Here is an 18,913-nt window from a genome sequence, read left to right as displayed (position 1 = left end):
TTGTTTTTTTTCTTGAAACAGGCTAATCCTACTCTTTGATATCTATGCCTCTGGATAATAGAATTGTTATGTAGATAGATGGTGTTGAGAGTTGGGATGCTTTAATCCTTAATTATGCATAACAAAGACCATCAGTCAATAGTCAAATACAAACAGAGAGCAGTCTGCAATAACTTCCAATCTGCACGAGCTATCAGAAGAGTTTCTGGAGTGAATCAGGTCCAGAATAATAGATGAACTATCTGAAAGATCTTGGGTTTCTGTCACAAGCAATAAATACCAGTTTAGACATATGCCACACTGCTGCTACTTCTTTGGTTTGCTTTATCTTAAAACATTAGCTTGTAATCACAGAGCCAGATAATTAGTGTGAAACAAAACACTGTAGCAGGAAGCTATTCCTCCTCCAGTTGTACCCAAAATATCCATTAGACCTTGATGAGTTATTCCAGTGTGCACTCTTTCTCTCCTGACAGCTAATCGGTTAGACAGATGGAGTGATCCCTTCTGCAGTCTCCAAGGATGATGGCCTCCTTTTTGCAAGCTTCCTTTTTTACAACAGTTCTCTTTCACCTTCCTCAGCACAGTCAGGGATTAAAGGCTTGTTTCTGCTGATCATTCCCTAAATCTGGGCACGTGCAAATATGCAATTCTACAGTTTAGTACATAACTGAAGGGAGGATGTTTGACAATGTCTGTTATGTATTTCTATGAAAGACCTGATGTAAAATCATCAATAGAATTAAAGGAAATCCTAATGCTTTCTTCATTGTTTAAGAATTATAAGAGTTTTCTAGACATGTCCACAGGGACAAGTTCTGAAGTGCTTTATGTTTAGAAAACTTTCCTCACTTTCAGTTACTGCTTTTCTGTGGCCTGACTGCATGCCTTGAGTGATTTGACATCTAGTTTGGTATCATTGTTCCATAGTATTGCAAATTGTGCATTTAACTGTAACTGTAATTGTAGAGTGCTTGAAATGTCAACTGAAACATTGTGGGAGGTATATTTTCAATGTTAAAGTAGCTTCCAACAAGGGTCATTACAGCTTTGGTATGAATAGTTTGCTAATGATGAATGTTAATGCAAGATGTTAAACCAAGCTACATGCAGTGGACAGAGAAGTTGGTTGAAAAATGCATTTGCAGTGAGTGAACTCTAAGTGTGCTTCAGGGAAGGACTGAAATTTCACATTATATGTATTGACGAGCTTGGAACTTTATTTTTTGCCCTGCTTGCTCAGAAAGTGTATTGTAAGACATGTCTTACGTAGATAAATCACACCAAGAAAAATACTGAATGATTCTTATTTCAGCTGCATGTTACTTTTTGACAATCACTTAAAAAACATTGTTTTTTAAACTTATGTTGGGATGTGTATGGGAAAGATTGTCTGTAGCAGTGTTCTCAAAGTGTCAGAACAAATTTGAGTTCTGCTTTTTATAGTCTTTCCATTGCACCTTTTTTCATGAGTTCCTCTCTTCTGTCATTGTCCTTTGTTTCATTACATTCATTTTTACTGTTTCCTACACCAGAGGACTGTTGGATCAAAAGTACTGTTAGGGGGATTTAAAAATTCTTCTGTATTTATGTCATTTTGCACACACTCTCTTCTCTTGATTCTTTGGGCTCTTTTGTCAGGCAGATCTGTTGTTTATTCGTAGGGTAAGTGACATCATTAGAGGTAAAAAATGTCCATGTAGTGAAATGGTAGTTCTCATTCCTTAAGAAGCTAGACAGAAAACACAAATATATTTCCCATCACTGTCCATGGAGAAAGTTGAAACACTTAACGTCAATTGTCCTTGTCATAGCTAAGCTCTGCTGTTATTATATGCAGTTCACTCTCTTTTTAGGCAAACAGCTATTGAGCTCAGATAACCCCGTTTCTCTGACTGATGCCTGCAGCTAGTTCTTTTGAAATTTAAAACACTTGTTGAAGGGTTGCTGTTTACTTTGGTTTATGATCTCTCAGGGTTTATTTTCTGTGGTTATTTAAGGCTAACTTACTGTGTGCATGTTTATTTTTGATCAATAGATTGCACCTTTCAATGTTAACATACATTACAAAAACCTGTAAAACTTTCTGGTTTTTATAAGAGCTTTGAGGAATACTTTATAAGATCTGTGAATGACAATAGTAAAAGAAGCAAATAAACCTGAATGTGTCAATGCTAACTGAAACCTATACATGGAAGAAAAAATATAGCAAATTATGTAGAGTAAATGTAGAAGTTTCATTCCAATGCTGTATATACACATGCAGTTATATTTATTACACACGTAACATAACATTTTATTTTGCTGAAATAATGTTTTAAATAGTCTCATTATCTGTTTTCTTTTTCTGTTCCATGAACACCAAGGGAGATGCAGTGAAAGACCTAATGCTTCGCTTCTTGGGGGAGCAGGCTGCAGTGAAGAGACAAGTTTTAAATGCCAACTCTGTAGAGCAGTCATTTGTAGGCTTGAAACAGCTAATTGTAAGTAACAGTCATCATATAATATATATTTAATACTGTGTTTCTCTCAAGATAATTGGGAGCTACTGACTGAGGAGAAACTGAGAAAAAAAACTGTGTATTAGTTTATTCCTGACCCTTAAATAGTACTAGCCAAACTACAGTAGTCTTTAATGGGAGTGACACTGGGGTTTAACTATTTGGGTTTAAATCACATAGTAAACATTTTTTTACATGCAAAAGTTACAAAAAATTATTTTAAGTGACTGTGAGTTTTTATGTAATGCAAATTGTTGCAAAACAGATTTTAATAATGTTTTTGTTTACCTGTGTATGTACTTATGTTTTCACCTCAGTGTTTTACAAAAAGACATAAAAGTTGTAAATGGCAAGCCAAACTGGTGTGATGATTTCAACTGCCTGATTTTTTACTTCAGTGCAGAAAACTAAAGCAAATTACTTCCAGAGGAAAGCTTAACTTAATCCTTTCATTAATGTAAATATTTCTGTTCTGAAAATAGTTGTGTCTAGCAGCCTTGTAAACCTTGCCTCGTTCCTTTCACCATTGCATTCCTGAATAGTAAAATTCATTACTATTACATGACTGAGCCTTACTTAATCCGATGACATAACAAGATAGTTTGGATTTACTTTATTTCTGAAAAAATGGATGAAAAATTACTGAGGAAAAGTAGTGAGGAATTATCAGGACAGGCTATATTTAGTATTTAACATCTTTTAATTTAATTGTGTGACTTTACATGTAAAACTCCCAAAGAGATGACTTTTTTGTGATGTTAGGAATAGTCTAGGGGGTCTCAGCAAACACTGTTAAAGGAATTCAGAGGTAATTTTAGAAACTAAATATGAAAAAACAGATTGTGATCTCCACCCTAGACATGTTTTTCTGTTTATCTCAGTATTTTACTTGATTCGAGAGGGGAAAATAATCTTACACAAAAGTCTTGTACCCTTCAGTGTCTTGAGTAGGAAAAACTTCTTTTCCACACTTACTTTCCATCTTCTGGAAGAGAATTTTTGATGTGTGGGAAATGCCTTTCTATTTAACCCGGTAGTGGTGTCTATGCAAGATGTTCTTCTATGCTGCAGACCGTCTTCTACCTTAATTAATATGCTGCTGCTGATCCTGTTTTTGACTTGAGCCTCCTCTTAAGCATCAGAAGAGTAGTGTTAATGCTTTTAGACCCAAAGCAGTGAAGCTAGGAGGCAGTCTGCAGCTGTAGGATATTTTGTTACTTATGTTACTTATGTTTTGTTTTGGTTTTTTTTTTAATTGCCTTATTTAGAACTGTGGGGTTTTTTTATAAAATAGAAACCATTTGGGTAGAACTTAGAATGTTCTTTGGTTTTCAAGGCTTTCAGTCATTAGCTGTTGGCTGGTTTTGAGTATGCAAAATAACTTTCTCAGTTTCATTTGTAGAACTCATTTCTTTTTATGATGAGAATTAATTGGTCTTTTTTTGTTCCCTTGCAAACATTGCATTTCTTCTTAAAGTCTAAATGCGGAAAATTTATTTCTGATTGACTATAGTCTTTAAATTTAAAGGGATTTCAGACTTAAAAACATTAAAATCCTATGCTAGATGATATTAACTGAAAAGATAAATGCTTTTTACATAAGTAATAGGCCAGAATGACATATAATAACTATTCTGTTACTAGTCACAAATTTTACTTTCTTTATGAGTGAATTCGTGACCAAATATGTTCAGCAAATAAATCTTTGAATGCAAAGGACAATTTGCAGGCAATATTTATATTTATATTTATATCTAGTGAATATTGGAAATATTGCTGTGCATTTTCCAGAAAGTGAAGATTTTTTTCCTTAGCTGTTTATTTGGTATCCTTTTGTGCTACACATGAACATGAGATTCTTTGTCACCCAATTCAATCCCTTGCAGCAATTTAGAAGAGTGTAGTTTGAATAACTTAGAAGAGTGTAGTTTGAATGCATTTGCAGTGCAGAAGAGAAATGCTTAGAATTAGGATAAATTTCACCTTTAGACTGCTATCTGTTATTTAGGTGTTTACATGTGAGTTGTTGTCTGAACTCTTAAGTCAATAGAGAACTAATAGTACAGTCCCTTATCACAAGCTAAATTTAGATGGGTTTCCATCTAAAAGTCCCAACAATTATCACACTCTGTAGGAAGACACTAGTGACAGCTGAAACCAAAAGTGAATGTTTAGTCCTGTTATGAAGAAGTCTGTTTGGATAAAATTCTCAGATGATCTTGGGCAAACTCCATTGAATTAAGGGGACAAAAAAAAAAGGAAAAAAATAAAAACAGTATTCTGAGCCTGTCTACTTCAGAGGAAACTGCTTCCTTAGTGTCTAGTTACTATTTTAATCCTGCATGGATGGAAAAAATATGCTCACCACTATACCAAATCTTCAAACCACAGATCTTCAGCTGCAATTCTGAAGCTTTTCTATTCTACCATATGATTAATTATGTTAGCTTATTTGGCTGTTTTAATAAATACAAATATACTGCTTCTACTTTCAAAGGCTATTCCAGAAGTTCATTCCTTTGGTTGTTAATCAAAGGCATTCTAATGAGTCCTCCCTCAAAATCTTTTTTTCTAATCAAAGCTAAAGTTGTTTGCAATAATTTAAGTGTTTTGGTCTTATGTTGCTTTTTAAGTAATTTTGTTTTCCTTACTATTTGCATCTTCTCCCCTGCTACTTTGTATGAACAGACAGCCATGGCATTTCCACTTCTCAGATTTTCTTTTTAAAGCAAAAAATAACCCTTCACTAGCCATCTCATCATGGATGCCTTCGTAATCATCTTTGGAGCTCTTCTCAGACTCTCTCCCAATTGAAACTAACGTCTTTTTGTTATCACTGCTCACAACTCAGCGCGTTACATTGTAAATGACATAAGCCTTGTGTTTTACCTTGTCTGTTGTTCTGATATTGTAAATCATCTGATCCCTCTTTAGTGATGTGGTCCTTATATATTGACAATACCACCTCCTAGGTTACATCTACAAATGAAGATACCACCGCTTTTAACCAGGGCCACAAAGGAATACCTTATATTGGACTGTTTCCAAGGTGCATTCTTGAGTAGTACTTTCTCACATTCCTGTAAAAGTTCCAGTACAAACACTTATGTGAGTTAGATGCAGTTAGTGCTTGCAGCAAAGAATGTTGGAGACTGATGTCCTTTTGGGGGGATCATGCAGTCTGCAAAAGCTTCCTCATGTACAACTAATTGTCAGAAAACTAAATTTAGCAAGAAGTTGATAAGCTCAATTTCCAAAGGTCCACCTTTTCTGATGAGATCACCAAGAGTAGCATCACGTCTAAGATGAATAGTTTTTCACCAGGAACTGAACTCAAGTTGTTAAACTTGGTAAACAAAATTGTTCAGCATCAATTTGGTCTCTAGATTATTTGAACGAGATTTTTACTAGTAAGCCAAAGCTGGTTTATTGAACAACTGTACTTCCACATTTTCAGTTTCTTCTATGGGATGGGCAGCAGTGAATTGGAAATGCTCTACTGGTAGCAAAACAGTGTGGAGGTGGTGTAGGTGAATTAGTTTTACAACTTTAGGGCTTTAAAGAGATAAGGGACTGCTGGAGCAGTTCTGCACAATAATTCTATAATAATTTGTGAAAAGAGTATATATCTGTACTGGATAAGTTTTTATATTTCTTAACTGAAAACAGAAAATCTGGGTTTTCAATTTCTAAAATGTTTTATTAATCTGGCATAGGAATGTGCATTTAAATCTAGAGCAAATAAATGTAAGCAAGATCGTGTCACAGTGTTGCTTTGTTTTACAGACGCAAGTACAAGGTGCAAGCTGCAATTGAGTTGGTTCTTGTTATTCCATATTTTAGACTGGCTTTTTACCCCCATTTGAACAAATAGCACAGTCTTGCTTACCAGAGGTCCATCTGATGTTTGGAGTTGTAAGGTGCCTGCAGCCAGAGGAATTCAATCTTTCAGAGTTATTATCATACTTACAAAAAGAGTGCTGTATCTTGCCACTGTAAATATGTAATGTTTCCTCTAAATATGGAATAATATCCTCAAGCTGCTCGACTAAGAAAGGGTTACTAGCTACATTTTCTTAACTGATGTGTAAATGCTCTACCTATGTAATTTACAGGGGAGAAGTGTGTCATAGCTAGTGGAGGAGGACATTTTAATCACTTTAATGGTATTACACTGTAGAGTTAATGACTCCCTTTGAGTCTATTTTATAAAAGTAATATATTGTTACTTTTGCACAAGTAATGTTGCGCTTTTGCATATATTTTCAAATATAACAAACCTGGATACAGTGGTGTAACATACATATTCACTTTAATAAGTTATAAATTATCCTTAAAAATAGGAGAGGGGATTCTTCTTTTGTTTCTAAATCAGTGAGCATTTTCCTACAGTTTTATGGCTGATTTGAGAGAAGGTGGGAGCAGCACAAACTGTAAATATGTGCTTTTGGGAAGAGGTTTCATTTCTATACTAAGAAGCAGCTATTTATTGGAGAAAATGTCAGTGGTTTTCCTGAGAGACTGAATAAAGTTATAAATTGTCTTTGTGTATCAGAGGAGTTCCCTTTTCATCACTGAACACATTTTCTGTAGATTTCCAGTCTGGGTGCCTCTCTGCTTGACAGAAGAATTACATTTGAAATCTGTCTTACTATGCAGTTTCCCTGTCTGTATAAACCTCCCCCAGGATTTCTGGGCTTTTTTGAAGAACAGAGAAGTTCTGCAAGGACTGATGCATTGTCTGGTGGATGACTGATCTGCTTGGCCTACCTTTGATGTGTGTACAGCAGTTGGTACTGAGATGGTTAGGATTTTTAATTTTTGGTTATGGATATGGATTTTTTTTAAATTCCTTTCACTAGATAAACATCTAGTCTAATAGTGTTTAAAAAGTACAGAAATCATGATGTCTGGTGGCTTTCATTAAAAGAACAGCAGCTCCATGCTTTTGGGGGGAGTGGAAAGATGATACTAACATTGTGTGGAGAGTAGTTCTCTTCTTCCAGGCTCCTTTTGTGTTAGTGAACTATTTAGCAAAAATATTTGGCTGACAGTATTTTTTCTTAGAGAAATTAGTGTTTTCACACAATTACAGCTAGACAACCATATCCTCATCATCACAGAATAATTATTTTTGTCTTTGAGAATGTTCTTCAGTATTTTTTATGCTTTATCTGAAGCTGTAGTGTCCATATTTGCTTTGGGTCTCTACTTATGACTTACAAACAAAATTCCGGTATAAGGAACCTGGATTCTTAGAACTATGGGATTGTAGATCATAGAAAGCACCGAAGTGCAAGGCCTGCAAGATTTTTAGGGATGTTTGAAATGGATAAAGATTTCTAGTGGACTGGCAACTCTTCAGTCTGGTACAATTTGCCTAAGACAATAATTTGTCCAGTTAATGTCAAACTAGAGTTGTACTGCCAGCACTCTTCTATTAAGATTCCACAGAGAATTATGCTTCATGATCAGCAGGCAGCTCTAATTTTGAAATAATTTAAAATATTCATCTTGCAGCAAAGACTCTTTTCACAATAATTGTCAGACTTGCTTCTCTTGGCTGTCTTGTTCAATGAAGTATTTTTTGTCCATGCCTGAAATAGAATTTAAAAGATTGCAGCAACTGAGTTGGTCATAAATGATCCATTATAATTTTTTGATCCTAACTCTCATTTGGGAAGAGAAGTCGAGCAGTTTTAGTTTAGCGGTTTTTTAGTTTTTGTGTTTGCTCCTGTTCTAAGGATAATAAGAATGTAGTTTGTCTCTCCAGAAGAGGAATGAATTTCAGGTAATTCATGTCAGTATCCTTCATCTTTTCTAAGTTGATACAGGTAAATGTTGAAGTATATAATAATGCATCATTAATTCCTGCTCTTCCATAAGAAAGTAGATGGCTCAGAGTCTGCCATGCTGGTTCATGGTCTTGCTGTCAGCCAACTTGTACATTTCCAGTGGAACTCAACTTTATCTGGCATCTGACAATGCAGAGAGGAGAGGTGAGGTGGTTAGTGCATGGTGATCTCTGTTGTGGCCTGTTCGCAGCCTGTGTGGCTACAAAATGGGGGCCAGAAATTAGGAAAACTCTTCAGTTGTTACTACTGGTTTTTCAGTGTGACTGCTGTATCAACACGTTTTCTAAAACAATGGAGAGAAATTAATAAAATACCAACTCAAGATTAGTATCTGGACTTTGCAACGACCAATATAAATTTATTTTATTCCTTCACATTTTATCAGACAACATGATTATTTTCTATTACAGTTACATTTTTTATGTATTAAGAAACTATTTGAAAAAAATATTACTTTCAGGAATAGCATATATTTACTTTACAATGACCTACTGGATACATGTCTCTTTAAAAACTCCTCTGTATAATAGAAAAGTATAACAGCTTAAAACCTGTGAAGCATTAATCTGTGTTTTAAGTGTTTGGTTTGTTGCATCAGACTATACAAGTCAGAAACATTATTGGGATATTTCCGTTGAAAAACTGATTAACAGTGTGAGAGTATAGTTTGATCTGTATAACTAGGAATGTTTTTGTTCTATGAATAAAAAAAAATATTTTGAAATTAGTAATTCAGTGGAAATTCAAATGTTTACATTTTGTAGGTGAAACAGTTGTTATTGTTCTGAATTTATCATTTATGCATTGTATTCTTCCTTGTTCTTTGTTTTTGATTAATAGGAATTTTGTATCCTGAACAATGCTAAAAGTTTATTTTCATTTAGTGAACTGTACTAGGGGTTTATTTTCATTAGGTGAACTGTACTAGGGGTTATAATCTGAGATGCTGCAGTCAGTGAGATAAGAATGAACATTGAATACTTTATGACCATAGAGTAACTTTGATATTATTGATAATACATGGCTGGCAATTTTTTTCTCCTTTTTTTAGGAGAAAACAAAATTATTAATATTATAGCACATTCATTTATATAATCAAACATGATATAGCTTTAAGTTTAGAATTCCATATGGTATTGTATATTCTTTTGTTTTAGTGACCTGGTGATATTAATACTTGATTTCCGTTTTTGCCTGATTAGACATGGAGCTTTGACAAATGACATTCTGCTTCTCACCAGCCAGCTCTTCTGACCTTGTCATTATTACTGATGGGAACACGTCGCTGCTGCAGGCAAAATCAGCAGTTGTGCATTTTAGGGACTTGATGATTTTGCTACTTATTCTTTTCTTCTTCCCAGAGCAGTAAAAACTGGAGGGCAGCTGTTGACTTGTGTGGGAGGCTTCTAACTGCACATGGTCAAGGCTATAAAAAAAGTGGACTACCTGCTAGCCATACAACAGATTCTTTACAGGTGTGTTTAAATATGCCCTTGTCACTTTTTACCAACAATATTCATAACATGATCAAACTCCTTTTCCTAATGTAACATAGAAACTGAGGTTATTTAAGTATTTTAGCAAGATACTTTTTCTGTTTGCTTATGTAAAGTAGGCCTTCATTTAAAACAAACTTAGTTTTTTTAAGGAAAATCCAATCTTGATTCTATGTCTTTAAAGGTTTTTCCATTAGTAAAATGGAATATGTTTTGCTGTTTTGAAAGACTCACTCTAGTAAAGTTCATGGCACTATCTAGATTGTGAACTTTATAGTAAGATTGCATGTTAGAAATGTGTTTCATGTTGCATAGAAGGTAAGAATCCAAATTAATAAAATATTGCACGTGATTCAGATGTGACCAGATGGAACTCATGTTTTTGACCTTAGTGATTATAAAGCTCACGGAGTTTCACCAAAAGATTTTAAGGATACCCTTGTAAAGTTGGAAAAGCGGTTAAAATACCAGACTGATAATTCATATGTGTAAACTCATTTCAAAGAGAGATGTTCTAATTTTGAGGCAGGCTAATTTTTAAACTTAGTCTTCAAAATCTTGAAGAAATCTTGTTTATCTTTACAAACAATTAAACATCGGTCCTTTGAACTTTGTTTTAATGATTTGATGAAAAGTACTATGTGAAAGAGCAGGTAAATATAAATCCTGATTCTTTTCAGTAACAGAGAAGCTTTTTACTCAGCTTTTATCAGAAAAAGTTGAAAAGTTGAAATTGTATTGGATGTGGCTTTTGGTTGTGTATTGGATTTGGCTTTTGATTGAAGCTAATAACAGACCTTGTCTTTCCCTTTTTTATATGTATTAATTTTTAGCTGTGGTTTGTGAGACTAGCACTGCTGGTAAAACTGGATCTGTTCCAAAATGCAGAAATGGAATTTGAACCATTTGGAAATTTAGACCAGCCTGATCTTTATTATGAATATTACCCTAACGTGTACCCTGGACGTAAAGGTAAAAACTTGATTTATTAAATGCTTTTCTTTTTTTTCTGTTTTTAACAGTCATTATAAAATATTGGTTGGATTCAGGGGGGTTTTAAGGCTAAAGCATAGGAGAGCGATGGATTATGTTGGTTTTGGTTTGGTTTTTTTTCCCCAGAAGAACATGATTGATAAGTACATTAAAATATTGCTCACATTATGGAGGTAGTGATAAGAAGTAACAACAGGTAGAGCAATATAGGTAGGCAGTGTATTTCATGATGCTGCTACAGAGGAATATTTTTAACAAGTAAATATAATATTTTAGTTCTATGATACTGAAATTAAAAACTACGAAACTTGAATAGTTCATTTTACCCAAAACCAGGCTTGAAAGATGATGAGAGAGTTTGTGGAAACAGACTCTATAAGCTGTTTTCTCTTCAGTTCATCCAGGTAGTATCACTATGCTATTTTTAATACTTGCATGTCCATATGCTACTGCAGGTGTTATTTCCTGGTTTCTAGGATTAAAAGAAAAAAAGCCAAAATTTAGAAGTTAATAATTTTCCTTAATTGAAACATGATTAGATGTAATTTTATTTGCTAAATAATTGAAAGTAAGTAAAATCAGAGATTTACTGTGTGTCTTATTATTGAAGAGAACAAAAACAACACCAGCTTCAATTCTATATAAGCAGTTTGTCTCAACTTACAAATGCACTACTTCCCACTGCTCCAAATAGCCCATAGGTTAACCTCCTAGTTTCACTACTCAGGATATTCTAGTTCTCCAGAAGTCTGGGTTTGAAAAATTGCTATTTTTAAGAGCAATTTTGCTCTTGTTCAGACTATTTTGAAATTTTATTTTCTCTGTATATGTTATTTAGAAAAGAATAACTTAGTGATGCAAGGACACTGTTGAATGTTCTTAATGTTCTTTGGCTTTCTTATTTGAACCACAGTGTGTAATACAACATTTGGAGGAAGCAGTTGTTACAAGCAGTGCCACTCTGAAAAATTGCAGTCCATTTTACATGAGATGCTGGTAGCCTTGATGGGGTAACCTAGAAAGATAGAAGATTTTAATGTTTCTGAGGAAGGGAAGTTGGTGTCAGACAGTTCACGATTTTTTGCAGATTATTTTGCATAGTGGTGCAAAAGATCAGTTGCAGCCCAGAAAGGCCAGTGTGGACTGCCTAGAACAACTCCCTCTGACGTTACTCATCGTCCTTCAGGTAATCACAGGCAATCCACTGGGAAGGAATTGTGTCACTTGGAAGAGTGAAAGCGGTCCTGGTCATCAGGTTGGACAGCTTTTTGGATCTGGTGTTCTTAGGGCAGCTGCACACACGATGCTATAGCAATAGTAGTCTTCCACAGACCATATGTATGTCTCCACATCTTTTTCAATATTAAAAATAAGCTATTTTGTCTTAGAAAAATCCTTGCAGGTCATGTCAATATTTGAGGTACTTGAGTGCTCATGCCACAGATGATACAGGGAGCAGCAGCTCTGGACAGTCTGGCTGGGTGTTCAAATCACCTGTCCTGTGACTGAGCTTTGGATCCTGGAGCAATCACTCAACCACTGTGGCTATTTCATACAAGTTATGAGGATACTTATGGTGAAAAAAGGTGAGCTTAAGGAAGATAGTCTATTTCATTATTATATGCCTCAGTTAATTTGTAACAGTTGAACATATCAACTGGGACCATAATCTGATCACTTGTAAGGAAAGTAGGATCAAGGTTGGATGGAGCTGGCCTGCTAGTTGTAGATATCTCATATACGTCCAACATGATTATTATATGGGAACAGCTATTAAACATTCTTTACATAGTTTTGAGGAGAGAGAAATAGCATTTCCAGGGATGTAGGAGAACACAAGCAGTTGTTTTTTGTCTAGCCTTAAACTATGCTATGCTGGGTAATGGATAAAGAAATTTAGTATACATGCATTGTTAACCAGCTAATTTAAATAATAAAATACAGATAAATCATTCCTATATTTTAGTTGAAATATATTAATATGAATACACAATTCACTGCTATTTGGCAATTTTATATATCATTTTGTGGTGTAATAAGCCTAAAAGAAACTGTTTAATTTCAACATTTTAATTTTGATTCATGGTATATAAATGAAGTAAGCACTTAAAAGTCAATTTAAGAAGTGAGAGTATAGATATAAATTATATTCCCATTAATTGTGATACAGATAATACTTTGCATAATTTCTTTATATTCAAAATATTCATAATAAAAAATATAGTACATTAGGAAGTTTTCTGGTTTTATGCAGGAAGTAGGGGAAGTTCAAAACTTACAGCAATGAGAATAGCCTTTCATCCATTAATCTCTGAGAGATCTATCTCAAAGGATTTAAGTTACAAGTAACTGTATGAAAAGTGAAAGATGCCTTTCCATTAATGTAACCTTAACATGGCCAACATAGTCCTCTTAATTTCCCTCTGAAACTTGCCTAAAGCTGTTTCCCTTTCAGCAGTGCTGCTAATCTGCATTTCCTCCTCGTATGTTGTATGGCATTTGCAGCTATGTTGTGCATTGATCCCACTATTGTTGTCTCTGTCATGGCTGTAAGATCAAGTCCTCCTGGAATCTTCCTTTCGTGGTTTCCATGGGCTCTTTGTTCAGTCATCTGCATTGCCTGTAGGAGTGCAGCCTCTCAGGATGTTGATTCTGCAGGGATCCTTGTGTTGGCCAGTGGGGTTTGTTAAGGCACTTATAGATCATTCCTGATTGATAAGGAGCAGAGAACAGACTGTTCTAATTTTCTAGTAAAATCTTAAAATTCCTTAGTTATAGATTTAGTTATTTTAAATTTATCTGCATAAAGAAGCTAAATAGTCCTATTTTACATATTTTTTCTTTCATAATTGGTAGGTCCTTAGGTCAGGAACCCTGTTTCAGATTGCTTCCTGCACATCTTCATTGTTCCGTGTGGGATACATAAGGCTGAATTTTTGTCATCGTTCTCATGACAGAGGATTTCAGGATTTTTTTTAAGGGTTTTAACTTTATATTTACAGAGTCTGACCCACTTCTATTCATACCATTTGTGCCTTTGTTCCTTGTGATACATAATAAACTCTCATATGATAGCTTGCCTAAACTGAGACAGCCTTTCCTTTGGTAATGCTTATGTGTTTCTGGACCTGTGAGAGCCAGCAATTAAAATGGAACATTAAAATGCTGTTTCATTCTTTTATGAGGTAATTTGGTCTTGTTTCTGGTTAATAGAGCAATAAATTCCAGAAAAGTTAATGCTACCAACATGAGTCTTCTAAAGCTACAAAACTTGTGAATAATTTATTTTGTATTGCAAAGGGGGAAAAAATAAGCTCTGCGTAAGTAAAAATTGAACTTCTGTTCCCCTGACCGGAAGTTTATGTAACGTGGGGTGGGGTTTCTTTCCCTTTACCCTTTTCATTTTCTTTCTGATGATGCAGCATCATCTGTATTCCTCTAAATAAAATCAGTCTTCTATTCTCTGGTGGAAAGGGCCGAAATTAGGAACATGGCATTAAATGTATGTGTATGTATGTGTTCTAGAAACTTATTCATAGTGTATTCCTTCCCTTGAGCTCTGGTTTCAATGCCAACACAGGTTTTTAAAAGTGTGGCAGTGTTGTGACTAGGGATACACTAGTGTGTCCTGCGATAGGATGGCACTTCTGGGTGGATAGTGATTGTTTTAAAAAATAACATAAGTTTTATATATATGTACATAATATTTTTTTCTATATCTGTAAAATAGTGTGAGTCTAGATATCACAATTGCCTTTGCATTTTTCACTATTGCTATTTTTATGACATTAGTAATGTCCACTGTATTTAAAATTTTTATCAGAAATACAAGAAAAAATTGATAGCGAAAATTTGTGTGTGATTTCATTTTTAATGTGTCCTTAGTTACTCAAGCCATGGCCTTAATTTGTTTCTTTTATTCAGTTTTGAAATTCCAGTCGTTCTAAAGGAGTCATATCATACATGGTCTAGAACTGTCACACCCAACCCATGTTGTTAACAAGTTTTCATCTCTGATGTCTAAGGTGAACTGTAATAATTGTTGCTACCTTTTGTAAGCTTATAACATAGCAAAAATTGTGCTGAGAAACTTGTTTTATGTCTGTTGATACAGAGATACTCTGTTAGCTGTGAAAACACTTATCCAAAGTATTTCTCTAATACCCAGAAAAGACATTTTACAGGTGTCTGGACTGTGTATAGTGCAGAGGACTAAGTACAGTCAAAAGGTCAACTTGAAGCTTGGTCCTGTTTCTGAATATCAGCCTATGCCATAAGTAAGGACAGACATGGATTGGGGAAATTTTCTCCTTTATGTGATGCCTCTGCAGCAGTGTTTGACCATTTTGAGTTTGCTGTCTTCCTTTCTTTTTCTCTTCTACTTGTCCATGCCAGTAGGAGGCAGGCTGGCTGAAGCTTCCTTTTTTTAAATGTATGGTGTCTGATGATGCTATAAATCATCCTTTTTTTCACCTTCCTCAGATTTGGTTAGTGGGATAACTGTGGCAGAATGTGAAGTGGTGTGGGGAAAAAAGATTAATAATAATAATAAAAGGATTAATAATAAAATATTGTGGTAGGTAGAGAAACAAAAGGAAATAATCAATTTGAAAACAAAGATAAGAGAAGAAATGCACAGGCAAAAGAAATTATGCCTTAGAGAGTGCCCCTCTTTTTTAATAAATTTTGCAAGAAAGCAGAAAAAAGTACTCTACTTTATTGTTACACGTGGTATTGGTTTTTTCTCATGTGTTACCACAAATACTGCCTTAAGTTAACACTCCCATTTAGACTAATTGAGTCTTGGCAGTTGCTCAGGAGAGTTCTTCATTCAAGCTCATGTTGGCAGTAAAAAACATATTAAAATACCTAGTGGAACTGGTTGCCCATTATTTTGTTTTCATGATTGTATACCTCTCCACTGCCTCTTTAAATTCACTGTTCTGTTGCTTCAGAGCTACTGTCTACCTGTAAAATCAGCTAATACAGCTTGAATAAATACCACTCAAATGTTGTGGTTCCAGTTAGTTGTTCAGGCTTCTCAGACATGCAAATAGAATTTTTTCTGAAATAATACAGATATTTTAGTTAAGAAATATATGTATAATCTAATGGTGTAGAGTACTGCTAAAATACTTAATTGTGCATTCTTTCCCAAGGCTACATAGTCTCATTGAAAACAGTGCCAGCTTTACACAGGATTTCTTAATACTATGAGCAAGTAACTAATTTCTAAATTCTGCCTTATTACAGTTATCAGTAGGTAAGATTTAGGGTGATCTCTTTGCTGCAGGGCAATTTTTGTAGTTTTCCTGCATTGTTTCTGTAATGTTTTCCTTTCTTCAATGCAAGTAACTCCAAATAACTGAAAAAGAATTTTGAAGCTTTTTAAAACCAGATCATGATTCAGAGTTTCGTCATTTGCAGTTAAATTGTAAGGTATATGCAAGCATGTAATTTCAGATAAAATTTTTAAAATATTTCCTTTAAATGGTTACAAACATTTAGTCTCCGATCTCATCTTCAGTCTCTCTGGATTGAAGGTAATAAAAACTTGGAAACTAGTCTGTTGAACTGGAATTTTTAAGTGTACTTTTAATTTCTAGTCAGTGAAGCTAGGATTTGAAGTTCACTACATTATCCCTCTTAAAAATCCTATAAATTACACAAATACACTGTTGATACAAGTATGTTTGTGCATATAAAGGCAAGCATATATACATCTCTCTATGTATATATATGTATAAAGCAGAATATTTTTCAGAAACTCGATTTTTGTGTATTTCTCTTTTACCCATTGAAGAAATTAATTGTTTCTTTTGTTTTGGTTTGGGTTTTTTTACTGTTACAAAATCACACTTTATCCTTTCAGTAATTGATAATCTGCTCTTCTTTTTTTGGGGGCATTTAAAATTTGTTGAACAAGCTGTGGAATGCAGATCAGAAAGCATTTCTGGTTACTGGTTTGCAACAAGAAAATTCAAGGATAAAGTAGCTGGTCATTGGCATACTCTTCTCTGCTCCAAAAGGGCTGTAGATGAGGGCTGCAGTTTGAATTTGATTGACATGAGGTGATGTTTATGTTTTGACAGTTATGAAAATGTGCAGCTGTTCATAAAGAAACAGAAATTGAAATCTGTGGGCTTAGAAAATTCTACCTGATCTTGCTCTTTGTTCCATCTGTTCCCATGCTTTCAGTGTATCCATTTTCCTTTCAGCAGACCTTTTTTGACTTTTTATTTTTGCCTTTTGTATGATGATAATACATATATATACACATACGAATGAGATTAATTAATGTGAAAGTGACAATCAAACATCGCATTCTTTGAAAAAAAAAATCTCCAGTGTATTTAAAAGTAATTGCTAAAAAAATTGTCTTAAAATTAAACCATTTTCCATTATATATTTTTTATCTATTATTATGAAATGCCTAAAGAGGAGCAACAGAGGTCAACTGTAAAACATCAAGCTAGAATAAGACCTGTTTAACTTAAAAATGAAATTTCAATATATAGCAGTAATTGTAGGGTATTGCCTTCTGTGGAAATTATCTAAGCTTATCTGGTATAGTTTTACTGTGTAAGAGGACATTAATGTTGAAACTGAAAGTATGAAGTAGAGAGCAAAATCCATTCTTCTGTGCTCTTAACTAAACATTTTAATTACAGGATATGCTAATTGTTTTAAATACTTCCTTGACATGTTGCCCTGTTAAATGCAGTACTGAGTGAAATATAATAGAGTATATGGGTTTGATTTGAAGTAGTTTTGCAAAAGACAGTCTATGATAAATTCAGTGTTTATATAAAATTTTCTTGTCCCTAGTGGGATGCCACAGGAATAGATATGTATGCCTGCTTATAATAGAAACCTGTTAAAAAGAAATATGTCTTTCCCTGCATGCTTTAAGTGGCCTAAAAGTGAGTAGGTGAAACTTTTCAGACAAGATAATGTAATGCTTAGTCTAACAAGCACATGTATTATATCTGTTACAGCTGAGTGTTAGTGCAGTCAATTGTACTTTCTTTTTTTTTTTTCCCCAATATAAGTGTGTTCATTGAGGAAGTATAGTATTTCCCCCCCGCTAATCTTATTTTTCATTAAATTTTGTACTCCAAATTCTACAACCTGCCTTTCAGACCTTCCTAGTACTATTATTACTGATCTATTCAAGTCATCATTCTTCCCAATTTTCTTGTTAAACCAGATAATGTAAAATGAAAATCAGTGTTCTGAAAATCTTTTTTCCTTTTTTAAGTCTCACCTCTTGTCAGTTCTAACACAGCTGCTAATCAGTTACAGAATTACATTGGTGAAAAGATCTCTTCACATGCATTTTCTGTTACTGCCATGTATTTCTTTTTGAGAATTGTATGTAAATTGTATTACCACCTTATAAGTAGCAATTATTGAAAATTTTACCAAATCTAAGTAAAATTATGGCCTTTTTTTAAAACCAGAAAATCAGTTTATTACTGTAGGAACTGAATTAGATACATTTCCCATACTTCATATAATTTTAACTAAAAAGAAGTTTACTTGTAGACCGGAACGTATCTGAGAAAATGCACTTAACCAAAAATCTCAAGAGTTTATAAGCAGTGTATTTAAGGTCTATATTTGGATTGAGTGGCTTGAATAAGTGCTGCAGGTTTTTTATGAGCAATTTGCTCATCTGATTTGGCCTGAAATTACACAATACTGTTTACATGGACTGGTAAGAAAGCATTACCAGTGGTAAAAGGGTGTTTCTTTTCTCCTTTCCCCAGCTGTCACATTTGTATGAGAGCACGTGTACAGTTCTGTCCTTTCTCCAAAAAAAAAAAATCTCCTGCTATTCAGAAGGATTACAAGGACTCTGAAAAAGAGGGCAGAAAGAGTAGTGTTTCTGATATTTTAAATAAAGTTAGTAGCTTGCTTAATAAGCAATAAGTAACAGACATTGATTGGATGGGTTTGCTGGATGTTTACAGTAAAAATTCTTCTGTTTATGTCATGAGTTTCAAAAAGAAAGAGAAGAAACAGATGACAGAGTTTTAGATGCTCCTGTGAGAAATTGTAATTC

The 18,913-nt window shown here is 34.2% G+C and overlaps 1 protein-coding gene across 1 annotated transcript in view; it reads left to right on the top strand.

Annotated features, from left to right (window-relative positions):
* The window catches only part of TRAPPC12 (trafficking protein particle complex subunit 12), a 52,783-nt gene that overhangs the window by 2,874 nt on the left and 30,996 nt on the right, over positions 1-18,913 (top strand). The window contains exons 3-5 of the mRNA XM_068183530.1: positions 2,367-2,483; positions 9,718-9,831; positions 10,686-10,824. Coding sequence (XP_068039631.1) covers positions 2,367-2,483; positions 9,718-9,831; positions 10,686-10,824 — 370 coding nt within the window. The remainder of the gene's footprint in view (positions 1-2,366; positions 2,484-9,717; positions 9,832-10,685; positions 10,825-18,913) is intronic.

The sequence above is a fragment of the Anomalospiza imberbis genome, chromosome 3 (genome assembly GCF_031753505.1).
Source record: "Anomalospiza imberbis isolate Cuckoo-Finch-1a 21T00152 chromosome 3, ASM3175350v1, whole genome shotgun sequence".
In the NCBI taxonomy this organism is placed as follows: Eukaryota; Metazoa; Chordata; class Aves; order Passeriformes; family Viduidae; genus Anomalospiza; species Anomalospiza imberbis.
The sequence above is the reverse complement of the archived record's forward strand: the minus strand, read 5'-3'. Positions and strand labels throughout refer to the sequence as shown.